Consider the following 19,988-nt stretch of genomic DNA (forward strand, 5'->3'; position numbering starts at 1 on the left):
ATGATATCAAAAAATGTTTTGCAATGTGATATCATATTCTTTGGTTTTAGATAGAAATTAAGTTCAAGTTAACTCTGAATCAGAATATCTAGCTTATGTCACAATAATGAGTTGCCAAATAATGTTTCATAACTATTTATTTCTTCTTCACCACAAGCCTGTAATGTGGATAGGGTGTGAATTCCCATTTTTCAGATAAGGAAAGTGAGAATCAAAGAGGTGAAGTGAGTGGGTGGCAGATCTGAGATTCCAACACTAGTCATCAGTTATTACCTAGTGCAATTGTTCTTCTCACCAAACAGGTTTGTCCCTATGTATATGTCATATAATTAGAGCAGAGATTTTCGGATTTCTCTCATCATCCCTAAAAGGTGTTTAGCTTTATTGGCTTGATTATCAGCAAAGAAAACGTTTAAAAAACAACAGCAACAACAATAAATGGTCAGGATATGCTAGGCACTGTTCTAAGAACTATACATGTATTAATACATTTAAATCTCTTTATAATCCTGAGAAGTTGGTAATATTATATGCATTTTGCAAATGAGGACACTATAGCACAGAGTGGTTAAGTAACCCAAATCACACAGCTAATAAGTGGCAGATTTAGAATTATGAACCCAGCAATCTGGCTCTTGATCATTACTCTAATCTATAATACTATAAACGTTATTGTAGCTTATAGTTTGCAGAGAGCTTTCATATCCATTGTCTACTGGACCTCATGACTACCCTATAGAGAAGGCAGGCAGGTTTTGATTGACATACAGTTTGCTAAGTTTCAAAGAGGTGACTTGGCCCACCTAATCCAGATAGCAGGTGTCTGAAATCTTACTGAAATCATTTTTTCTGAAATCTGATTATATGTTTCTGTTCTTGGACCATGCTTTATTACCCACGATTTTATTAGTTCACTGCAGTCTCCTTATTATATTTTCCTTCTCCACTGAGTTATATTGTTGTGGGCTTAAAATATTAATCTATTTATGCATCTAAGGAATATTTTATCTTTATAGTTTGATGTTCCTTGATCATGTCTCTTGCAGTTGAATTGCAGTGATTTCAAGAAAGGAGAAAGGGATGAGGATTTTATCTGTACCTATGATAATGCAGCTGTTTGTGGCACAGATGGGAAAACGTACAGTAACAGATGTACACTATGTGCTGAGAACGCGTGAGTATTCTCTGAAGCAGGCTTTCTCCCTAAAGCATGTTCTCTGTATAATTATATAACACATTTTTTCTTACATCTTTAAGATAACAATCCATTTTGTGGGAGTTAGCCATCTATAAATTATTAGGATCCCTTCTTTTACTATTCTTAAGAGAAAAAATACATATGTAGTATAACACTTTATATTTTACAAGCACACGTGTGCAATTTATCAGATGGTTATCACTTTCTGTGAAGTAAGACATCTGATATATCTATATCTGTATACAAACACACACATACACATATATCTATTCATACATACATATACATACACATTTATCTGTTATCTATTTATCTATCTCCTTTCTACCTATTTAGTATATCCTTTTTCATAGAGAATTATTTAATTATCAAATGATATTTATTTATTAAATGCTCAGTAATTTATAATATTAGGGTAACTGGGACTTAATATTGAACTTCTTCCCATCTATTCAACATTCACCAAATGTAGCTAAAGCATCTCATTGCCCTATATTTTGTCCTCATTTGGTTCTTTCTTTACCCTCAGTGCTAGGTTTGGTTATTGACTGTCTTCAACCAACAAGATGGCGTACCTCCTTTGCAGGTTCTGGCTTATGACCTCAGTCTTGAATTGGCTGCTCTTCAGTTTTTGCAAATATAACAACCAATGTTTGAGAAGGCTAGTAAGAGATAATGATACATATTCAGTCTTAAGGTTCTACAAGCTTTATCCTTCCTTATAATAAGTATCTTTACCAAACCACAACTGATTTAGATCACTCTGATCCCTCACATGACTGCACTTTCAGAAATACACTCTAAAACTGTGTCTTCCACTTTCACCAAGGGTCAATATAAAGAAACAGAAAACAAAAAATAGGTAAAGAAAGAACAATTTTTTATTACAAATGTATTAGTAACACTACTAGGAACACACTATACACTAGTTCTTACCATGTTTTATGTGGGGAATCCTGTGATAGCTTATTTAAGCCTCTAATTTATGGTATATGTCTTATTATTATACAATGAGAATCATCCTGCTCATTGTGTTTCTTTCTTAGTTCTGTCTGCTAGGAAACTCTGCAATAACACTGGAATTCCAATTTTTATATTTTTCCTCAGCTGATCTCTTTTGGTATAACTTTTTTCTTATCACTTTTAACTACTTAGTTTTTTTCTTTCTATTGTTTTTATTATATTTTTATTGTTACACAGATGTTATAGATCTTTTTAGAGAGTAAGAAGTGTATCATATTTATGCTACTATGTTTTCAGATATGCTTTTAAAGTTCTATAGACTGAACAATATTAATTAGGGCCTTACATACTTTCCATGAAAAACAAAATATTAGTTATCATAACCCAAATGAAGAATGGTATAATAGTATGCTGGATACTATAAACTTGAATTCAATTATTTAAAACAGCATGATCATCAACGACAACAAAGTTCCTTGGGTGAAAAAAAAAAAAGTTCCTTGGGTGGCATCTAATATCTAGTTACAAGATTTACTTTTTCCCATTCTTCTGATATGGGTCCTCTCTGGAAACAGGAAAAAAAAATCTGGAAATAACATTTACAGGTCTGAATCTTATCATCTCTCCAACATGCTCTTCAAATTTCTTTGACTGTAATTTATAAACACAGACTTTCGTTAGAAAAAGTAAAGAATGCAATGTGACACCTATTTTCAAAAGCAAAGGAGAATCACAATACATGAAGAAAAACTGCATTTGGTGAGAAGTTCCATGATATTAAACTGCTGTGTCTACTAACTTTTAATTCCAGTAAAACCAGATCTCAAGTTCGCATAAAAGGTGAAGGAGCATGTAAGAACAGTAATCCAGAGCAGGTGAGGACGAATGTCAGAGTTGGGGGGAACACTGGGGGGCTGACTTTGAAAAGAAAGAAGATGGTCTCCTCTTCCTTCTTTGATGGGGGTGTTTGGAAAGAATTCATTCTTGCTGCACCTGAAATGGAATACTGCTCATTTAGATGAAAAGCAACTGATAGTTCCCGAAAGGGGAGCAGGTTACTTTGGTATTTAGACCTTTCATCTCTATTTCTGCTTTGTATGAAAACAAAGGAAGGAAGGAAGGGAGGGAGGGAAAGGAAACTACATGTGTTGTAGAAACAGAACTACTTCAGTTACTTAACCTGAGTAGAAACCCCAGCACTGTCACTTGCAGTCAGGAGATTTTAGGCAGATTACTTAACCACACTTTACCAGTGTTTCCATGTCTAAAAATGACAATTGGACTAACACCTTCTTTCTATGCTAAAATTCTGTGAGCCTGTGATAATAGGGGAAGTGAGTGAGGTTACCCCCATCAAGACATTTAGCACATTGTATTTTTTCTTTAGATTTTTAAAAACTATACTTTATTTTTTCTTTTTTAATTGAAGTATAGTTGATTTACAATGTTGTGTTAATTTCTGCTGTACAGCAAAGTAATTCAGTTATATATATATATACACACACACACATTCATTTTTATATTCTTTTCCATTATGGTTTATCATAGGATATTAGCACATTGTAATTTTTTTAGCTGTATAGCATTATTTTTGTGAGAAAAAGATAAATATATGTATATGTGTGTAAATATGCTTTTGCTTTTATATGCTTAGGGAAAAAAGGGAGATACCTAAAATATCACAAATACATTTATCGCTGGAAAGTAGGATTACTCTAGGATAGTGGTTTTCAATGTTTTTTGTCTTAGGACTCATTTAAACCCTTAAAAATTATTGAGGACCCCAAGGAGCTTTGTTTATTTGAGTTATATCTATAGATATTTATTGTATCAGGAGTAAAAACTGAGAATTTTAAAAATATGTTTTTCATTTAAAATTACAGTAAACCCATTACATGTTAACATAGATAACCTATTTATATAAAAAAGCCACATTTTCCATAATTAAAAAAAAGTGAGAAGGTAACATTGTTTTACCTTTTGTAACTCTCTCTTTTATTGAAGTATAGTTGATTTATAATGTGCTAATTACTGCTGTACAGCAAAGTGATTCAGTTATAGATATATTCTTTTTTAAAATATTCTTTTCCATTATGGTTTATCATAGGATATTGAATACAGTTCTCTGTAGCACGTTGTATTTTAAATATCTCTTTGTATCACCCAGTAGATTGTGAGCAAGTTGAGGGCAAGGACTGTGTTCTACCTTCGTTCTAACACATCATAGGTTATCCACGTTTACTAATAAATGAATAAACAAGTAAACGAGTTCTATAGTTAACCTTTTGAATTATACAGTACTTACTAACCTACTTTTACATGACTGGCATTGCTCTAGGTAGCTAGTGTGCACTAGGCAGAGGGGCACTGGGCTCTATAAAATTTCTGAAAATAGTGTTGTAAGCATTACCATCCGGATGGTAAATGTCAAGTTTCTTTCCCTGTTCTTCAGGATATATGTAGTGAGTTTCGGCCTTATGTGAAGGATGCAAGACTTGGATGCACAAAGGAACGTGAACCAGTTCTTGGTCCTGATGGAAGGACACATGACAATAAGTGTCTGATGTGTGCTGCGCTATTGTAAGTATCCTCACCCCCAAGCTGGCCAGCAGGTGGACCTGATGAGAATGCATTTGGTTGCTGTCCTGAGAGCCACTCCACAGAGAGATAAAGTCCTTTTCCTCAAGCATGTTATCCTTTGTCTTTATAAGGTGAAATGGGCCTTGCTCCCAGAGTGGCTTCTTCTCTTTTTAATTCATATTATCTGATAAAGTTTCTTAAAAAGAGTGGATAAAGCGGTTATGCTAGTTATTTAATTTATTTAATTATAATGACTTGAAAATGCAGTGTTTTATAAGGCATAATGTTTCAGAATTTAAAAGGTGCTCTCTTGTGGAATAATCTAGGTCAGTCATTTGACATGCATTGCTTCATTCAGGCATGTATAGATACTCTTACTGAAGATGACAGTCTAATTTAAAATAATGTCATGTGGCTGAATTTATTAGTTGTATAAAAGGTGGGACTTTATGAAAGGGAAGAACTGTTGGGTTAATCTTTCTCTCAGTGCCTGACACTGCTCTGAGCACTGAGACATAAATATGAGAAAGATCCAAAGAGTCTTTAATATTCTGGCGGTTAAAGCATAGATTCTCTAACCCGTTTGTCAGCAAGCCTTAAAGTGCTGTATTTATATCACTGGATTTTTAAAAACAGGAGAGAGAAAGATTTAACAGATTAAAGGACTTCACATCTGTCTTTGAAAATTATAGTATGCTGTGTGGAATTCAAGGGCATGTCCTCTCAGGTTTAAAAATAGTTATTATAACTGGTTTCCAGACAGGAAATCATCCTCATTTCCACTTTCTTATCTAGGAGGCATCATGCACTTTTAGTGCTCAAACCTGCCCTAATTCTATGATTCTGTGTTTCTTTTCATGTGCTAGCTAAAAAAGAGAATCTGACCTCCCTGACTCCTGGTTGGTTTCTTCCTCTGTAGAACTAAGATAGTCTTGTCTATCTCCAAGTTCAACTGCAGTTAGATAATAGATCTGAAAGGACTTAGAAGCTCAGTTCAATGTAGCTTTTATTGACAAGGGTGCTTTTACATGAAGGCAAACAAGTACTTCACAAGGTATAAAAAGCTATACATAAGGGTGTGGATGACAACATGTACTTCAAATGCTTAGTTTGGTTTCATCCTTGTCACAGCATTGTTTTAAAGCTCTTGGTTCTGCCTGTTAAAGCAAGTTTTCCTGACAATCTTCTGTGTGTCAATCCAGGAGTCACACCCATCCAGTTTTACAGAACAAGGCTTCTAATTGATCGTCAGTCAGTTTCACACCCATCCTTATCTTTGGCAATTTTCTGGCTCAAACATTCAAGACAGGGCAAAGCTTGTCTCATGTAAGTGGATGGGTTGAGCAAGTTGAGCAAAGGATATGGAAGTGCTTAGCACAGAGCTGGACACTGAAGACATGATAAAGTCATAAACCGACCAACTATTTTCTTAACAGCTTAAAAGAAGCTGAAGAAAATGCCAAGCGAGAAGGTGAAACCAGAGTTCAACGAAGTGCTGAAAAGGTAAATTTCTCATCAACACAATTTGGTTTGTGTGGACATAAATATTAACAATTTATACTTGAACCTTTAAGGTAATTCAGTAATGTCATTGTTCTTCATTATTACATTGAACTTTTCTCCTTGATTTTAAAGTTTCCCAAGTTGAATTCCTAGTACAATATTCCTAGTATAATATTCCTAAGTATATTAATCACTAGATTCAAAGTTAAAATAGCATTTCCCACCTAAAGCTCAATATACTCTGCTTGCTTTAAAAAAACAAGAGAATATAAGACAAAGTTTATGCAAATTAAATTCTTAGTTTCCACCAGACTTCTCTTTGACTTAGTGTAAATTACTTTTGCTTTGAATAAATTAGCTAAAAAAGCAACTTAATATAAATTTGACAGGAATAACTTGAAAATAATTCCAGAATCTTTTAAACAGTATATCCACTGGTGTATTTTATGTATATTCCCACTGATGCAAATTAGTTATTCATTTTTCCATTATGGTTATTATGTTCAGAGAGGCGTGCATTTATAAAGGTCATGCTTCTGATTAAACAAAAACCTCAAACAATTATTGATATTGTTGTTTTTAAAATAACCTTAAAATTAAGGTTTTTCAAATTATTCGATGATTTAGTTTTTCAATCTAGTCTAAAAAATTATTCCTTTTGTTAATTGAATACGCATTGTAGATAACACAGCCTGGATTTCTTAAATCACCAAGGTTATTAAACCCTACTTTCAATGAAAGTGATAGCAGCTACTTTGGTAATGAGTAGTCTTTTGTTGAAAGGTCAGAACACCTGAGTTTTAGTCCTTCTCTGGGTGTGTGAAACTGAGCAACTCATCTCTTCTGTCCAGGTCTCAATTTTCATTATTAGTAAAATAAGGAGGCTGGGTAAATGATCTCAATTTTACCCTCCTGTTGGATTCTGATTCTGTGTCCTGCACCCTTTTGTGCTAATAAAAAGATACTATTTTTGTGGATTGTAGGGCATATATTTTCCTAAGGGGAGACACAGGCACAATTTTTGGTAGTTAAGAGCTGAACTTCCACTTCATAATGCCATTCAATGAAACAAATGTCCCACCCTAAATAGGGCATTCAAAATTTAAATTAAGAAACACAGAGCATTCATAATTATCCATAGTGTGTTCAACACTCACTGAGATTTGAAAAGCAATTTTGTTGTGGTGGTTGTTAAATTTCAGTATAACACTTTGGGTCATCTTGTGATATTCAACATTTTATTACTTCATAAACAGGGAGTTTCTTTTCCCTTGTCTTTCATCATGTCTCAGCTACTTTTCCTTCTTTTTGTCTGTGGCTGGGGTCATTGTTTTGGTGGGGTCATTGGACATGATTATGTTGAACAGGACTGCATTATTGTGATGGCTCAATATTTGCCCCATAATTAACCTGTCAGTGGGTTGATCACACAGCATTTCTTTAGAATCTCCTTGGATGAATCACAACTTATAAACTGAAATTATCATTGTTTCTTTTATGGGAACCATTGAGCATCAACTTTATTACCACACTGTGATTATCAGGTGACTGTCTTCTGCGTCTGTATTCCTAGATTGTTACAACCAGGAAGTTCGGAACACACCCATTACTCCTCTAAAGACAAATATCTCTTCATTAGATTCTCTTTTAAAGTGTCCTAATGAAGTGTGAGTTATATATTTTTTAAAATCAGAGAATACTAGATCTAGAAAAGGTCCTAAAGAGCAGCTATTCTGAAAACCTCCTTTGTGTTGGTAGTGAAACTGAAGTCTCAAAGGTGATGTGACTTTGCTATGGTCTCCCACTGAGTTAGAGCCACAGTTTAATTTCCCTTCTGACTCCAAACCACACTTTTTTAAAATAAAATTTTTAATTGAAGTATAATTGATATGCAATATCACATTAGTTTCAGGTGTACATCATAGTGATTTGATATATATATATATATATACATTTCAAAACGGTCACCATGATAAGTCTAGATACCATTTGTCACCACACAAAGTTCTTATAATATTATTGACTGTATTCCCTTTGCTGTACATTACATCTCCATGACTTATTTATTTTATAACGGGAAGTCTGTACCTCTTAATCCCCTTCACCTATTTCCCCCACCCTGCCCCACTACCCTCCCCACTGGCAACCACCAGTTTGTTCTCTGTATCTATGAGTCTATTTTATTTGTTCCTTTGTTTTGTTTTTTTAGATTCCACATATAAGGAAAGTCATACAGTAATTACCATTCTCTATCTGACTTATTTCACTTAGCATAATACCCTCTACAACCCATCCATACTGTCACGAATGGAAAGATTTCATTCTTTTTCATGACTGAATAATATTCCATCCATCCATACATATACATTGTATATATGTATATATCACATCTTCTTTATCCATTCACCTACTGATGAACACTTAGGTTGTTCCACGTTTTGGCTATTGTAAATAATACTGCAGTGAATAAACCATACTCTTTATGCTCACGTTTTTGTAGCTGAAATGGGAAGATGAGGGTCATACAGTTGAAAAAGGCTACAGAGAAGCATTTTTATAGATTATATTATAGTAATATATGCTATCAAGTAGTGTTTTGGTATAGCGTTTTAAAGTTTATATATATATTTATCATATATAATTAAATATAACTATTTTGTATACACAAATACCCCCACACACACATATATGGCCCTAATCAAATAGAATTTTCAAAACACAGAGAGAAACATGAAAATACTGAATTCAAGCATCAATCAGGAAATTTGTGTGTATAAACCTCTTCTGAATTTTGGGAGGAAGTAACATTTTTAGGTTTTCTAAATAAAGATTAGTCTTGATGGTCTGCATTTCTTAGTGGGTAATGAAGGAAAATAAGGTTCACTCCTTCTGAGGTTTCCACCTGCAGTGTTAGAAATGAACATTGATAAAGGTGGCAGAGTATATATAAAAATGATCCACAGAGAAAACAAATAGAGTAAGCATAATGCTGTTGGATACCATGTTATTCCTTTTTCCTTGCAAACTAAGTAAATTGTTCTTGACTTGTTCCATATTAAGTAGCTCTTAAGTATCTCATCTTACAGATTCTATATTCTGCTCATTGGCAACACTTTTGTTTTGTCTTGGCTGCTGTGTTTTGTTATGTCTTTGTTGGAACCTCATGACAGATCTTTTATTTATTATCTTTTTCCATAGATTTGAAAGTTAACAAAAACTATCTGATTTCAGAAAGTATTTGCTCAGCCTTATTCTTTCCTAGGCTCTTTCACCTTTTAATAAATACACGACATAGTATACACAGGTACTGAGTAATTTGACAATGTAATGACTATTTCTCATTAATACATTGTGTGTGTTCACCAACACTTTCTAGATATGACATTCTTTGACTATAAATCCATGATGCACATTTTCTAGATTAAAGAGTAGAAAAGTGCTAAATGTAATTACTTGTCTTTTTAAAGAATGTCTGCAAGGAATATGAAAACCAAGTGAGGAATGGAAGACTTCTTTGTACATTGGAGTGGGAGCCAGTCTGTGGCCCTGATGGCAGGATGCATAGCAACAAGTGTGCCCTGTGTGCTGAAATTTTGTAAGTATAGATGTGGTTTCTTTGGAGTTACTCAAAAGGTGAAGTGGAGATTGAATAAAATGATGAATAAGAACAATGTTCATGGGAAGATTTGTTGTTGAGAATTTTTTTACCAGTTTTATGTCCTCTACAAATCATAATACCACCTAATAAGTAGGCTCTAATGCTATATATTTCTTTTTTAATACAAATGGATTCTAATATCCAGTAGGATGACTGGATTACAAAATACTTGTTAATATTTTCCCCCATGACCTTTGTAAGCCTTTTTATGAGCTAGTCATAGTACAGAATGAGGGTTAAAAGCAGGCACTAGGACTTTGATTCTTTTCCTTCAGTAATTACCCCATTGTGGCAGAATAGATGGGATGCCCACAAAAAAATCCATGTTCATATGTGAACTGGATTAACTCTATCTTTTCATCTTGGACATCTGACCGTGGGGGAAGAGCAAATCCCACAACATATAAATTATGGCATTTATAAAGATGGCTCAGGAAAGGTCTCATCACATTTTCTTTCAGATCCTTGAACTCTATGAGCTCTTTCCTACACTTTCTGACTGCTAGTTCTTGTTCTGGCCAGCTAATGTCTCTTCTATGGTTTGCATTTCAAGATTATCCTTCCTTGGATGAATCTCCTAAAATCACTAAATTCAATCTTTATAACACTTGTAATTTTATTTTATAATAATCATCATAGTTGGTATTTGTATAATTATTTCTAGTACTATTTGTTGACTGTCACTCTTCTCTACTGGTCTGTAAGTTCTAAGAAGATAGGGTATGTGTTTATACTGTAAACTACTGAACTATATGCCCAGGGTGCTGTCCAATGCTTGCCAAAAAATAATTACTAACCAAATGTTGAGTAAATAAGTGAATGAATGAATGTATGGACAAAGATCCCTGCTCTCAAGAAGCTTAAGGGTAATAGCAAAAATAATCCTTGGATGTACACACACACACACACACACACACACACATTGCAAGACAGAATGAAAACTATCCTATAAGAGAAGAATATCCAAGTATGAAAGCACACTGAAAGATGTAGAACTCATTTCCACTTTGAGGTATGGGATGTCTTCTTAAGAAGGCAGAATTTAAGCTGGGGAGGTTTAAAAGAAGGGAAGATGACAAAAGAAAAAAAAAGATTGTTACAGTGGAAGGAAATGGCAAACTTAAAGGCAAAATGAAAGGGGTTCTTTGGGGAAATGGTGAAGATTTCAATTTGATAAGGGGCTTTAAGGTGATTTGAAAATGTTTGTTCTAAAACTCAGGAACACTTAGCTGTTTTTTTCCACTTGCGTCTAAATGACTATTTTGTAGCTTGAAGATTCAAAAAATCTGTATTCACTTCCTTATTTTTGTTTCTTTCTCCAGCAGACAGCGTCTTTCAGAAGAAAAAAATAAAGCAGATGAACCCCTGAGAAAGGCTAAAGAAAAAGTTAGAAGAGAAACTGAGGTGAGGATTAGTTTGATCAATTCAGTTACGACTTTTGTAGGGTGTGTGTGTGTGTACTTTACTCTAGAATACATTTTCAATATTTATTTATTTTTCCTCCACTACTAATGGGTTTCTGGAAACTATTTTTTAGTTACTATTTTATAAGATTTAGAATACTTATGACATTATAATTTTTAGCTCTATTTGGAGGAAATTAAGGCACATTAGTAAAAACAGTTCCACACTCCTGAATGAAGGTGATATATCAAGCCTTATCTGAATTCAAAGTTGATATACATTCTTCAAATGTGTGACAGTTGTTTTGGGGGTTTTCATTTTGAAAGCAATAGCAATGTAAAATTTTAATATGATCCTTTTAAAATCATACAACATTCTACTTTTATAACACCTCTTAACTAGTCATCTGCCTTTTTTCCACTGCTACCATCTTAGCTCAGATACCTAATAGCTTTCTTTTGCATTGATACATTAGCATCCTGCTAATGTATGTTAGCATACATTAAAGATGTTCTAGCCAACATCTTCCTCTATCTTCAAGATTCAATTATTCTTCCATGTTGTTTTCACAGAGTAGGAAATATTTCCATGAACTAATGGCATTATGAAAATCTAATGTTTAAAGGTATTCTAGAGTGTATTTGGACCATTTCACTCCATTAAAGAGACCCTATTTAACTTATTTCTTAGAGTTATCCCACCTTCTATGAAGTGTAGTTCAGTTTCATAAAATAGCTCATTCCCTTAGTACACCTTCTGCCTTCATGTAACTATATCCTAATTGCTAAGGCCTCAGTTTCAACTGCTTTCTTTCCTTCAATCCTAGGTTACACAGTCCTTTTAATTTTAGCTGTTAAATGTCCCTCAACTATCCTATCTTTCACTTTCAATTTCTTCCTTCCTTTCTCTCTTCCTTTTCTTTTTCTCCCTTCCTTCCTCCCTCCCTCCCCCTTCTCCCTTCCTTCCTTCTTCCCTCCTTCCTTCCTTCCTCCCCTCCTCCCTCTTTCCCTCTCTCCCTCCCTCCCTTCCTTCCTTCTCTTCTATAGTTTCCCTAGCTTCAGTCTTTAGTCACTTAAACCCTCCACACATCCGACTGGATAATCTTTCTAAAACAAAGATTTGATTAGGTCCTTCTCTGCTATAAATATTGTTTTCCATTTCCTAAGAATAAAGTCCCAAGTCCTTTCAAAGTTTAGTAGTCTGATTTTGACTTATCTTCAAGGTCTCCTTTTAACCAGTTCCCAAACCTTCCTCTTTGTGTCCTGCTAATTCTTTAGCCACTATACTCCTGACTGTAATAGATTATCTCAAAATAACATATTCTTTTACGCCTCTGTGTCTTTGCATATCATAATTCCTCCTGGAGGACTTTTTTGCCACATTGTTCTCCTAGGCACATTCTAAAGATACAACTCAAATATAAGCTCTTCTCTGAACTTCCTTGGATCATTCTTTCCTATATGCTAGTGCATACTTAATTTAGACATGTGTCATATCCCTTAGCTTTTTATATTGCAATTCCTTATCCTTTTCACTTGACATAAAAGCGCTAAATCACATTCATATTTAATCCCTTTAACTTAATATATTTGTTGAACACTTAAATGGATGAATCTTGATTTATTATCTTTGGCTGCACTGGGTCTTCGTTGCTGTGCACAGGCTTTCGTTGCAGTGCACGGGCTTCTCATTGTGGTGGCTTCTCATGTTGCGGAGCACGGGCTCTAGGCGTGCGGGCTTCAGTAGTTGCGGCACGTGGGCTCAGTAGCTGTGGCTCATGGGCTCTAGAGCGCAGGCTCAGTAGTTGTGGCGCATGGGCTTAGTTGCTCCACGGCATGTGGGATCTTCCCGGACCAGGGCTCGAACCCGTGTCCCCTGCATTGGCAGGCAGATTCTTAACCACTGCGCCACCAGGGAAGCCCCAAATGGATGAATCTTATAAGAAGAGAAATATCACAAAAATTTTGGACAATTATAAATCCTAAATGTTTTATTTTTTATCCTTAATTCCTCTTTTCCAATATCTTTGATAAAGAGTATCTAAAGTTTATAGAGAACCATATCTAAACTGTCTCATTTTCTTTATTCAGAAACTCTGCAGTGAATATCAGGATCATGTAAAGAATGGAATACCTTTCTGTACCAGAGAATATAAACCTATTTGTGGCCCAGATGGGAAAATGCATGTCAACTTGTGTTCCATGTGTCAAGTCTTCTAGTGAGTACAGTTTCAGAATGTCAAAGAGAAAAGGGATCCTTCAGTAATCTAATAGAACTAGCTTGTTTCATAGATGGGCAAACTGGGAAGGGAGTTGAAGAAGTTACATGGAGAATGTAAGTAATAGAGCTGGGAATAAGTACCTAGAGCATTTATGCCAAGATGTCTGTTACCCCCGACACTCATTCTCTTAGCACTGGAACATCCTGACTTACTTATGCAAATATCAAATTCTCCCTACTGCTGAAGCTTCATATTGTGAACCTGTTGTACAAGTTTATAGGCATCTCATCTTCCAGAGGGGCGAAGACCCAAAGTTAACACTTACTGCAGAAATTGATTATTGAAGTTGCCCATGAAACAACCATGAACTCTTATTAAATTACAGTAAATGTTACTTTATATAATGTGACATTTCTCAGTAAGTTATAACTGAGTTTGGTTTCAAAATTTGGGACTGCACTCAGTTTATCTGACTGAGTTCAGATTAAGTAGTTGACTACATTTAGAATCTTTGGTCTTTTGTAATTTGACTGACAACCAGGTATGGTTGAAATACCATCAGTTAACTGTACATACCATGCAATCCCATTGTACAAAGCACATTTAGGCTCATTTGGTTTATCAATGTATGGAAATTATTATTTTTCCATCCATCCTACCTTTTCTTACAGATAACACAGCCATGAGTAAGCAATACATGTAAACTGAATTAATAAAGCTACGGCATACATGATGTGGTAGATAGAACATAGACTTGAGAGGAGAAATCTGGGTTAGTTGTGGGCATATCCTGAGATTATAAGCAAAGCCCTCACCTCACCTTGTCTCTGTGAAACAAGGGGACCAGTCAATGTGCTTTATTAAGGCCACTTTCAGGCTCCAGGTGTAATGTCACCACAGTACTAGGTTTTTTTTTTTGCGGTACGCGGGCCTCTCACTGTTGTGGCCTCTCCCGTTGCGGAGCACAGGCTCCGGACACGCAGGCTCAGCGGCCATGGCTCACAGGCCCAGCCGCTCCGCGGCATGTGGGATCTTCCCGGACTGGGGCACGAACCCGTGTCCCCTGCATCGGCAGGCGGACCCCCAACCACTGCGCCACCAGGGAAGCCCACAGTACTAGTTTTGATATCTCCTTGATGAACACTGATGATGTTCCTTTTCTGACCACAGCCAAAAAAAGGTAATTTACAGAAAGCAAGCCTCCCAAATCCACAAGTAACGCTATCTTTATTTCAGTGTTATGCAGAAACTATGAAGAAGTTATGGTATCTTATCATACTGGAGGCTGTTTTGTTGCTTCTCATTAGTATGTAGTGATAAAGGGGCAAAGTTGCTCCTTCTTGAGGAGGGAGGACAGGTTAGCAATGCAGAAATGTGGAGAAACCATTGACTGTGTTTGGTCCTACGGATCTGTCCTGTTTTTGTTTTGTTTTGTTTTGTTTTTTCTCATTCAGCCAAGCAAAAGCTGAAGAAAAGAAAAAAGATGAAGCAAAAGCTGAAGAAAAGAAAAAAGATGAAGCAAAAGCAAGAAGTAAAAGAGAACCTGGAAAAGCATGCTTATATGCAGTGAGTAGACTTTAATTTGAACATACTTCAAAGAGCCTAAAGGCTGGAATATTGCCCTGCAAAAATCCCCAGAAAACCTTAACCTTTCAATCTGGAGATGACATTAAGATGAATGATATGGGAGTTGATCAATTCTTGCTGCTTCAGAGACTCTATACAGTAAAAATAACTTATTTGCAGTCTGAAAAAAAATGATTTCTAGTTCTAGTTTCATCACTTACAGACTATGCTAGCTTTTGCTTACCACTTTCCTGAGACACTTAGTGTATATTTTCTACGTGTGAATTTTTGAAATTTCACATCTGAGTTGGGTTCAAAATACATTGCACACACACAGAAAACATGGTTTTTACCTTTGAAATATTACAATATTCACTTTCATGGCTTTATATAAGTTACCGTTAACTTCTTCTTTAGATGATGAAAGTCTCCTAATCTTCCCTCTAAATTCTATTCTTTTTCTTATCCAACCATCCTCCCTAACACAGCTGGAGTAAAGTTTCAAAATATTAACTAGATCATAATACTGCTCTTCTTAAAATGCACAAATAACTCATTATCAACTAAAGGATGCATTTCGATCTCCTTAACTCTCTTATTTGGCTCCTTACCGTCATTCAGAAATTCATGTTCTGCTATAGGCCATGTAGTTTCTCACATGTGCTTCTCAGCTTATTTTAGCAATCTAAAATGTGTATTTCTCAATCCATTTCTTAACCAGGAAAATCCTATTTACTCTTCAAAGTCTCACTCAAAGTATCCTAGTTCCCTGACATCTTCCCTGATTTCCACAATCAGATTTCATGGTCCCAACCTCTGAGTTCTCAGATTTTCTTGTACCTGTATGTTTGCACTTATTCTATTTAGATTATAGTGGAGTTTACTTATCTACCTCTTTTATTATACATCCTATTATGTCTTATTTGTTTCCATCTCTTAGCAAATCACGAGGGTTTTTTTGTTCAATTGAATTTTATATTTGAGAGAAACACAACTAAAATCCTGGGCTCAAAGATTAGTTTCTACCAATGTAGATGCTTCAAACTTCTGCTCTGAATGGGAATAAAATGTGTGTCCAAATTACCTTCTCTATCTTGGCAGAAGCTGTGCAGTGAATACCGCAAGTTTGTGAGAAATGGAAAACTCGTTTGCACCAGAGAGAATGACCCCGTCGAGGGCCCAGATGGGAAAATGCATGACAACGCCTGCTCCATGTGTGAGGCTTTCTTGTGAGTAGAGCTGCTGCTGGGAAAATGAGGGAGGGTTTTGTCCTTTCTGCTTCATTTCTCTTTTTTGGAGCTTTATTCTATTTTGTTTCTTAAATTGTGTTTGTTTCTTATCAATGGCATTTTTTTATGACACATTTTTGCACAATGTCCTAATTGTCAAAGAATGATTCCTGCATATCAATCACTGGTTGAGTTCCCATGGAAGTGTAAATGACATGAAACAAGGATCATACCCTTGCAGAGTGGGATATGAAATCATCTGAAAACACATGACAGATCATCCCTTTTAGAATAGACAACATGGTATATCCTCTCAAACCAGAGTCTACTGTATTCCTTAAGTCTTTGTCCCAAGGGATACTCTATTTTTTATATGCCCAGAATCTCTGAAAGGATTCAGTCATTCCATCTTCCCTAGTGGAGAGCAATACAACCCAGCAGATTTGTCCCATAGCGTAAGTGAGCCATGGAAGCATTAAAAAATCTGTTAGATGGAAGTCATGACTATGACCATATAATCATAACCAACATTTATTGGCATATAATCGGCATATACTTGGGTTTTGCTACCCAATCTCATTTAATCTTCACAACAACCGTATGAAATGGGTTCTGTATTATCCCAAGTTATAGACGGAAAAAAATTAAGGCCCAGAGAAGATGAGAATGATGGAAATTTCGGCCCAGGAAAAATGAAGAAAATGATAAGATTTCTCATTGTAGGGTGTAGACAGGGTATAATTATTTAGCAAAACCATTATCAACTTCTGGTAGTAACATCTGCCTGTTACGCTCATTTCAGTCTGTTTTTCTTTACCTTAATCTTTCAGAGATGAGGAAGTAAGTCTGCCACCTAGTGGTCATCTCTGCTGTTTCCTCTGACAAGTTTCCATTATGAAAAGAAAATGCTTCTTAAATTTTATAGTCAACTTAGACTCACAGTAAAGTTTGGATCAGTATCTATATAAAGAAGTATAAGAAACCCCACAATTTTGGAGCTATTTTAGTTAGTTTCTTCCATCAATATAAAAATTCCTTATCCAATTAAAATTTTATTGCCTCATACTTTATGGATGTGTTAGCAAAGGCTATTGCCTTTCTTAAGAACCATATTTCCCTCCATAGTCATTTCTTAAACACTTTAATATCACATACAAATACTGTTTTCAACTTTTAAAAAAGTTTTAAGTTGATCAATGAGCAGTTTTTACATTGACTGTAATGTATGAAAACGTTTTAGCAAATTATTTTTGTCTCTACAACATGATTGAATTATCTGCATTACAGATCTAATTATGCTGCAGACTGAGTATATTAAACTCAATTTGCAACACTGTTACTCATCCAAAATGGTTAAGAGCTATTACTCTCATTTCATTTTCATCATATGCCTGTTTTTTTTGTTTGTTTTTTTTAAATTTATTTTATTTATTCATTTTTGGCTGTGTTGGGTCTTCGCTGCTACACACGGGCTTTCTCTAGTTGTGGTGAGCAGGGGGCCACTCTTCCTTGCGGTGCACGGGCTTCTCATTGCAGTGGTTTCTCTTGTTGCAGAGCACAGGCTCTAGGTGCACGGGCTTCAGTAGTTGGGCACGTGGGCTCAGTAGTTGTGGCTTGTGGGCTCTAGAGCGCAGGCTCAGTAGTTGTGGCACACGGACTTAGTTGCTCTGCAGTATGTGGGATCTTTCTGGGCCAGGGCTCGAACCAGTGTCCCCTGCATTGGCAGGTGGATTCCTAACCACTGCGCCACCAGGGAAGCCCAATATGCCTGTTTTTGGAGTGTTCACTTTCAATAATGCTTACAATGCTGATGATAACAATCACTTTTATCAATCACTTTATTATGTACTGGATACTAATTCTAATTGCTTTACATGTATCAACTTATTTAATGCTCACAACAGTCCTATGAGAGAAGTATTCTTATTACCTCTTCTATCCCTCTACTCCATTTCCCCATTTAAAGATGAGGAAAACACAGAGAGGTTAAGACACGTCTTATGTTCCTTATTCTATTTGGCTGCAGAGTCTTTCTTCTTAACTTTCTTCTTAATCACCATGCTATACTGCCTCCCAGAAGCTAAATATCACCACTTTATAAAGAGTTCTGCACCTTTTTCAGATGTAAAAGAATCAGCAAATAAGAAAGTCCTATTCCAGGATATCTGCTGGGAAGCTATATAGGTCTACTCATTAATTAAGGGGTTTTCCCTTGAACACCATTCTCCTGAGTTGTGGTAAATCATTCTAATTATTACCCAATAAAATTACACCTACTATGAGTGGATCTTTGGAGTTGCTTGAGAATAATCGATGCAATGAATGATCAACCTGTGAATGTTAAGAATCTATACTACTGTATTAAGATTCTTCTGTCTCTCATTTTTCCTGTTTCTTATAGTCAACAAGAAGAAAGAGCAAGAACAAAGGCTAAAAGAGAAACTGCAAAGGTAATTTTCTCACAAATTCTTATATTATACCCTGACATTTTTTCTCTGCAATAACATTCTAGATATCTCATTAGCATAAATGTTTTCCTGTTTTTTATGGGACAGAGAAAGACAAATATCATATGATATCGCTTACATGTGGAATCTTAAAAAATGGTACAAATGAACCTATGAAACAGAAACAGATGAAATGAAACAGAAATAGAGTCACAGATGTAGAAAACAATCTTATGGTTACCAAAGGGGAAATGGGGGTGGATAAACTGGGAGACTGGAATTGACATATACATAGTACTATATGTAAAACAGATAACTAATAAGAACCTACTATATAGCACAGGGAACTCTACTCAATACTCTCAATGACCTATATGGGAATAGAATCTAAAAAAGAGTGGCTATAGGTATATGTATAACTGATTCACTTTGCTGTATAGCAGAAACTAACAAACATTGTAAATCAACTATACTCCAATAAAAATTAATTTAAAAAATGAATAAATATAACCTTTAACCTGGAAAAAAAAGTCTTAAGTAACAAGTTTCCTGAGTATCAATTTTATTTCAAGACAATTCAAAATTTAAGGTTTATTTCATAAAAAGTGGAGTTTAACTTACTTTGTAAGGAATATTTCCCATATTTGGCTTTTCTTAAGATTTCTGTTGTCAGGCACAGGTTATTACTATCAATTTTTACAATTTACTAATTTCAGGTTACATAATTCCTACCTCTTAGCTATTTTAACGAGAGAGTACAACATCCCTATCATTCACATTAGTTCAATTTACAAAACAAAGTGCACATATATTATCATATTTGATCTTTGTCAGCACCCAGCTATGGAGGAATACTAGTATTTTCACTTTCAATTATGACTATTAATTAAATCCTTTGAATTTCTAATTATTTTTAATCTACTTCACATTTCTATATACAATTTTATATTTCTATATATAATTTTACAATTTTATAAGTAGCAGAGCAAACTCTGTCTTTACATAGATGTAGGATTACTCTCAGATAGCCTTACACAAGGTTTACCTTTATTTATTCTATTTCCTAACAACAGCTTCAAAAGTATAAGCCTAATAATTTTGGGAGAAAAGTTGACACAGTTTAAAAGGTTGCCTTTAAACTGATTCATTTTCTCAGTAACTTTCTGTTACCTGGAACCATCTTTTTATTAGTAATTCAGAATTGAAAATTTGTTTTATC

The 19,988-nt window shown here is 35.1% G+C and overlaps 1 protein-coding gene across 1 annotated transcript in view; it reads left to right on the forward strand.

Annotated features, from left to right (window-relative positions):
- The window catches only part of SPINK5 (serine peptidase inhibitor Kazal type 5), a gene marked incomplete at its 3' end in the record, with an annotated part of 66,565 nt that overhangs the window by 21,920 nt on the left and 24,657 nt on the right, over positions 1-19,988 (forward strand). The window contains exons 5-14 of the mRNA XM_081230626.1: positions 1,047-1,174; positions 2,973-3,036; positions 4,614-4,741; positions 6,178-6,244; positions 9,712-9,839; positions 11,225-11,306; positions 13,397-13,524; positions 14,982-15,093; positions 16,195-16,322; positions 18,724-18,772. Of these exons, the coding sequence (XP_081086752.1) occupies positions 1,047-1,174; positions 2,973-3,036; positions 4,614-4,741; positions 6,178-6,244; positions 9,712-9,839; positions 11,225-11,306; positions 13,397-13,524; positions 14,982-15,093; positions 16,195-16,322; positions 18,724-18,772 (1,014 nt within the window). The remainder of the gene's footprint in view (positions 1-1,046; positions 1,175-2,972; positions 3,037-4,613; positions 4,742-6,177; positions 6,245-9,711; positions 9,840-11,224; positions 11,307-13,396; positions 13,525-14,981; positions 15,094-16,194; positions 16,323-18,723; positions 18,773-19,988) is intronic.

This window comes from Mesoplodon bidens (genome assembly GCF_964165515.1).
Source record: "Mesoplodon bidens genome assembly, chromosome: 4".
NCBI classification, from domain to species: domain Eukaryota; kingdom Metazoa; phylum Chordata; class Mammalia; order Artiodactyla; family Ziphiidae; genus Mesoplodon; species Mesoplodon bidens.